General features: G+C 48.9%; 1 protein-coding gene across 4 annotated transcripts; it reads left to right on the forward strand.

Moving 5' to 3' along the window:
- Window positions 1-921: 921 nt before the first annotated feature.
- Window positions 922-3,462, forward strand: ARL4A (ADP ribosylation factor like GTPase 4A). Of its 4 annotated transcripts, XM_043462740.1 has the most exons (3): window positions 926-1,313; window positions 1,894-2,013; window positions 2,452-3,462. In XM_043462740.1, exon 3 carries the CDS (start codon window positions 2,541-2,543, stop codon window positions 3,141-3,143), a length of 603 nt encoding a protein of 200 aa, XP_043318675.1. In that variant the 5' UTR covers window positions 926-1,313; window positions 1,894-2,013; window positions 2,452-2,540; the 3' UTR covers window positions 3,144-3,462. The 4 variants fall into 4 exon arrangements, with proteins under 4 accessions (XP_043318676.1, XP_043318677.1, XP_043318675.1 ...); XM_043462741.1 differs by lacking the exon at window positions 1,894-2,013 and having other exon boundaries at window positions 922-1,313; XM_043462742.1 differs by lacking the exon at window positions 1,894-2,013 and having other exon boundaries at window positions 922-1,313; window positions 2,455-3,462.
- The last annotated feature ends 411 nt before the right edge of the window (window positions 3,463-3,873 follow it).

Genomic DNA, 3,873 nt, shown 5'->3' on the forward strand with positions numbered 1-3,873 from the left:
GTTAGTCTTTAGGTTTTATGTCAGTTTTTTAAAAAAATCTAGTGTGATAAGTATTGTTGCAATGCTAGTCATAAGGAGACAAATATAGCAATAATGGTCTTGAGGAAAATCGGGAAATTTCTTGAGGAAATTTCAATCCATTTTAAAAAGTGCACCATAAAAATTCTTCCAATATCTTACAGCCTCCACCAAAAATAGATTTATTCATTAAATATTTCCCAGATTTTTTTATCAGTACTCCTGATAAAAAAATCAGTACTCCTGATCAGTACTTTATCAGTACTCCTCCTTATTTGTTGTTATAAGTACCCTGAATTTCAGTGATCATGTTTTGTAATTAAATTTATTCATGTGGACATTTAGTTACTTTCTTTTTCTCTCACGGACTTCAGTATTTCACGAGCGTGGAGACAAGGGGTCAGATTTGCTCACCATTCTATCCCCAGACACACAGAATTGTGCCTACTGCCTGTTAAGTGGTCAGTAAATATTTGCACACTTATGGGTCAGGTACACTGTTGCAATGAGTCAAACTTATCCAGTGGAAAGCATTATGGATTTAGTGATTAGCGGATAAATTCTAGTACCACTACTAATTTTCCTTGGATTACCTGAAACGAGAGGATTTCCTCGTCTGTAAAAACCGGCATATTTCTACCTGTCGCCACCTCACCGAGATGTTGCTAGGATCACGTGGCAGAGAGCATTTATTTGCTCTGCGTAAGGAGGATGTGTTACAGACATCAGTCTGACCCAGGACTCTCCGGGCAGCTACTGGGGCACGTCCACGTCATCCCGTTACATAAGGGGCCCGCCCGTCCGGAGTCCTCTGAAATCCCTGACCCCGAGTCACCGGCCACCGCCCCGAGGACGCCATAGGATGCCTTGAGGCTAGGCGGTGTAGGGTGGCGCCCACCCGAAGATTGCGGCCGGCCGGCTGCAGTAAGCTTGTGAAACAGCTGTGGCTCTCGGCGCTGAGACCGGAAACCCCACCACACCCACCCGCCGCTAGCCAGCTCCTGGTCAGTTTGAACTTGACCCTGTTTTGCCGTTGCTAGGAGACCCGGCTCCGGCGCGCCCCCCACTGGCCCGCGCCCGGGCGCGCACGGGAAGGGGGCGGGGCCCCGGCAGGCGCCGGGGGCGGTCGGCAGAGCACCGTTAGGGCTGCCCGGCGCCGGGCCAGCGTCCCTGGAAGCGGCGTCTCGTCCCCAGCCACCGCCCAGGCCTCGCCGGCGCCCTCCCGCTGGTATCAACGCACTGCCGAGTGGCAGAGAGTCACGCTGGATCCGGGCGCGGGAAGGACATTCAGTCAGGTGAGCCGCGGCGGGACGGGCGACTGATGTGGCCACGCCCTGCTGAGGGAGACCTGCCGGCCGGGTGCGGAGGGAACAGACGAGGGGATCGTGCTGCGAGGGTAGCTGGCCTTCCCCGGCGGGTGCACCAGCTCGGATCAGTCACGCCTGGGGACCTGCGCGGCCGTAGGGAGGACCCTCCGGCCAGAGGAGAAGGAGTTAACATGCCGGCGGTGACCGCGGCCTCGGATGTGAGCACCTCGGCGCGGCGTCCTTGGGCTGCGCTGCAGGTGCGCCCGGGCGGGCGGACCGAGCGGGGTGGAGGGGACCTGGCTGGCCGGCCGAATCTCCCTTTCCCCTGCAGGGGTCGCTCGGCTCCCTCTGCAGGCGCCCTGTTTTCTAACTCGAGGGCAACAGGTGGTGCTTTTGGTCCGAGGGAGAGCCCCACTGCGCCGCGCGGGGAGCGGCAGTTACTCTCACCAATTAGGGCGCGGGGGCGGGCGTGGCGTGGACGCGCTGACGCCGGGGACCAATGGGATTCGGGCTCGGGGGTGGGCCGTGAGGGGTGGGCGTGGTCCGAGTCTGGAACCAAGGTTTCTAGGGCTGCAACCGCCAGAGCTTCCTGGAGAGCTAAGCTGAGCGGGCGTGGGGTGCTTGTCCGCCCCAGTGTCGAGAAGCCTACCAATGCTTTCTCATTTGGACCCACGCTCCAATTCAGGAGGTGAGAACATTGTATTTTGGGAGCGGGTGGCGGGCATAAGATAACAGTGACCTTGGGTATGCTGTTAAGCTTGTGGAATTAGATCCTGAGGATCAGATTATGTTACAAATTTTCTGCCAAAAAAAAAAAAAAAGGCACTTACGTGGTTACTGTGACTTGGACCAGTTGCTGGTAGATTGTCTCCGTATGAGGTCTCTGAGATCTAGGGACCCAGAGGAGTAAAGTACATATTACTGTAATTTCAGTGAATGTTAAAGAATTTCAGTGGCAGTGCTGATTCTGTCGTTCGCCTCGGTTTGCGTATGATTCTTATCTCATTTGGTTTGTTTACTGAGGCAACTTTTATTTATCAAGTTCCTCGTGTCGCTTATTTTAGCAGGAAGAGAGAATAACAGTTGTACATTATTTCACAAGAATAACATTCATTTTCCCCCTCAGCAGTCTGGTAACTGGATCTCCTAGGAAGAGAAGTTCTTAAAGAGTAAGAAGAAAGCATTTCAATTTGGAACACTTCTCTGCAACTGGAAATGGGGAATGGACTGTCAGACCAGACTTCTATCCTGTCCAGCCTGCCTTCATTTCAGTCCTTCCACATTGTCATTCTGGGTTTGGACTGTGCTGGAAAGACAACCGTGTTATACAGGCTGCAGTTCAATGAATTTGTAAATACCGTGCCTACCAAAGGATTTAACACGGAAAAAATTAAGGTAACCTTGGGAAATTCTAAAACAGTCACTTTCCACTTCTGGGATGTAGGTGGTCAGGAGAAGTTAAGGCCACTGTGGAAGTCATATACCAGATGCACCGACGGCATTGTGTTTGTCGTGGACTCTGTTGATGTTGAAAGGATGGAAGAAGCTAAAACTGAACTTCATAAAATAACAAGGATATCAGAAAATCAAGGGGTCCCTGTGCTTATAGTTGCTAACAAACAAGACCTGAGGAACTCACTGTCTCTCTCAGAAATTGAGAAATTGTTAGCAATGGGTGAACTGAGCTCATCAACTCCCTGGCATTTGCAGCCCACCTGTGCAATCATAGGTGATGGACTGAAGGAAGGACTTGAGAAACTGCATGATATGATAATTAAAAGAAGAAAAATGTTGCGGCAACAGAAAAAGAAAAGATGAATGGTGATACCTTTTATATCTGTGTGGAGTAGGTTTTCTCTGGTCTGATTTTGACAAATGGAAGAGTGTCTTCAGCCTGGTTTGCCTGCCTGCCTTCCTGGATGCTGTTAAAGCTTTGTTTTGTTGAACAATCAGATGTCCAACTCTGTTGCCTTGTGGAAGATGAGTAAATGCAGTGCTTCTTAAAATGGTCTCTTCTCCCTACCCCACAAATCTTCTGGTACTGCCATTTTGGGAAGCCAAGCAAGGATAGAAAATTGACCAGAAAACAGTTAGGGAAATTTGACCTGAAGTTAGTGAAATAAAACTTTGAAGAGTGTCTGCCTAGTGTTTTGTGCTTACACCTTTGGGGGGCGGGGGAAACCGTTGCAAAGAAATTGTATACAAGGCGTTGTATGTTAAGATAAAGTGCTCATGAAGGGAAATGTTAAAGTAGATTATTATATATACAGTTATATTGATCACATTGGTCCAACCAGTCAGGGACAAAGAGGAAGTGTTTGGTTTCTTAAGATTTGGCCAAATGAATCTTGACATTTTCTGGAATTAAATACTCTGATGCTATATGTTAATTCTAGATGATGTTTAAGTTGGTCTGACTTCAAATAATAAAAAGGTATTTAGGGTATATTCAAGTGCATGGATTAGTTTTTCTGACAAAGCATGTTTTGGTGTATAGTCTTTTACTTTTTAGAAACAGCTATGCATCTTTTTACACGGTCAGGTTTAA

This window comes from Cervus canadensis, chromosome 3 (genome assembly GCF_019320065.1).
Source record: "Cervus canadensis isolate Bull #8, Minnesota chromosome 3, ASM1932006v1, whole genome shotgun sequence".
Lineage (NCBI taxonomy): Eukaryota > Metazoa > Chordata > Mammalia > Artiodactyla > Cervidae > Cervus > Cervus canadensis.

Excerpts from the sequence above, each read along its gene's own strand:
- ARL4A (XM_043462741.1), top strand. The coding sequence starts at position 2,541 with ATGGGGAATGGACTGTCAGACCAGACTTCTATCCTGTCCAGCCTGCCT.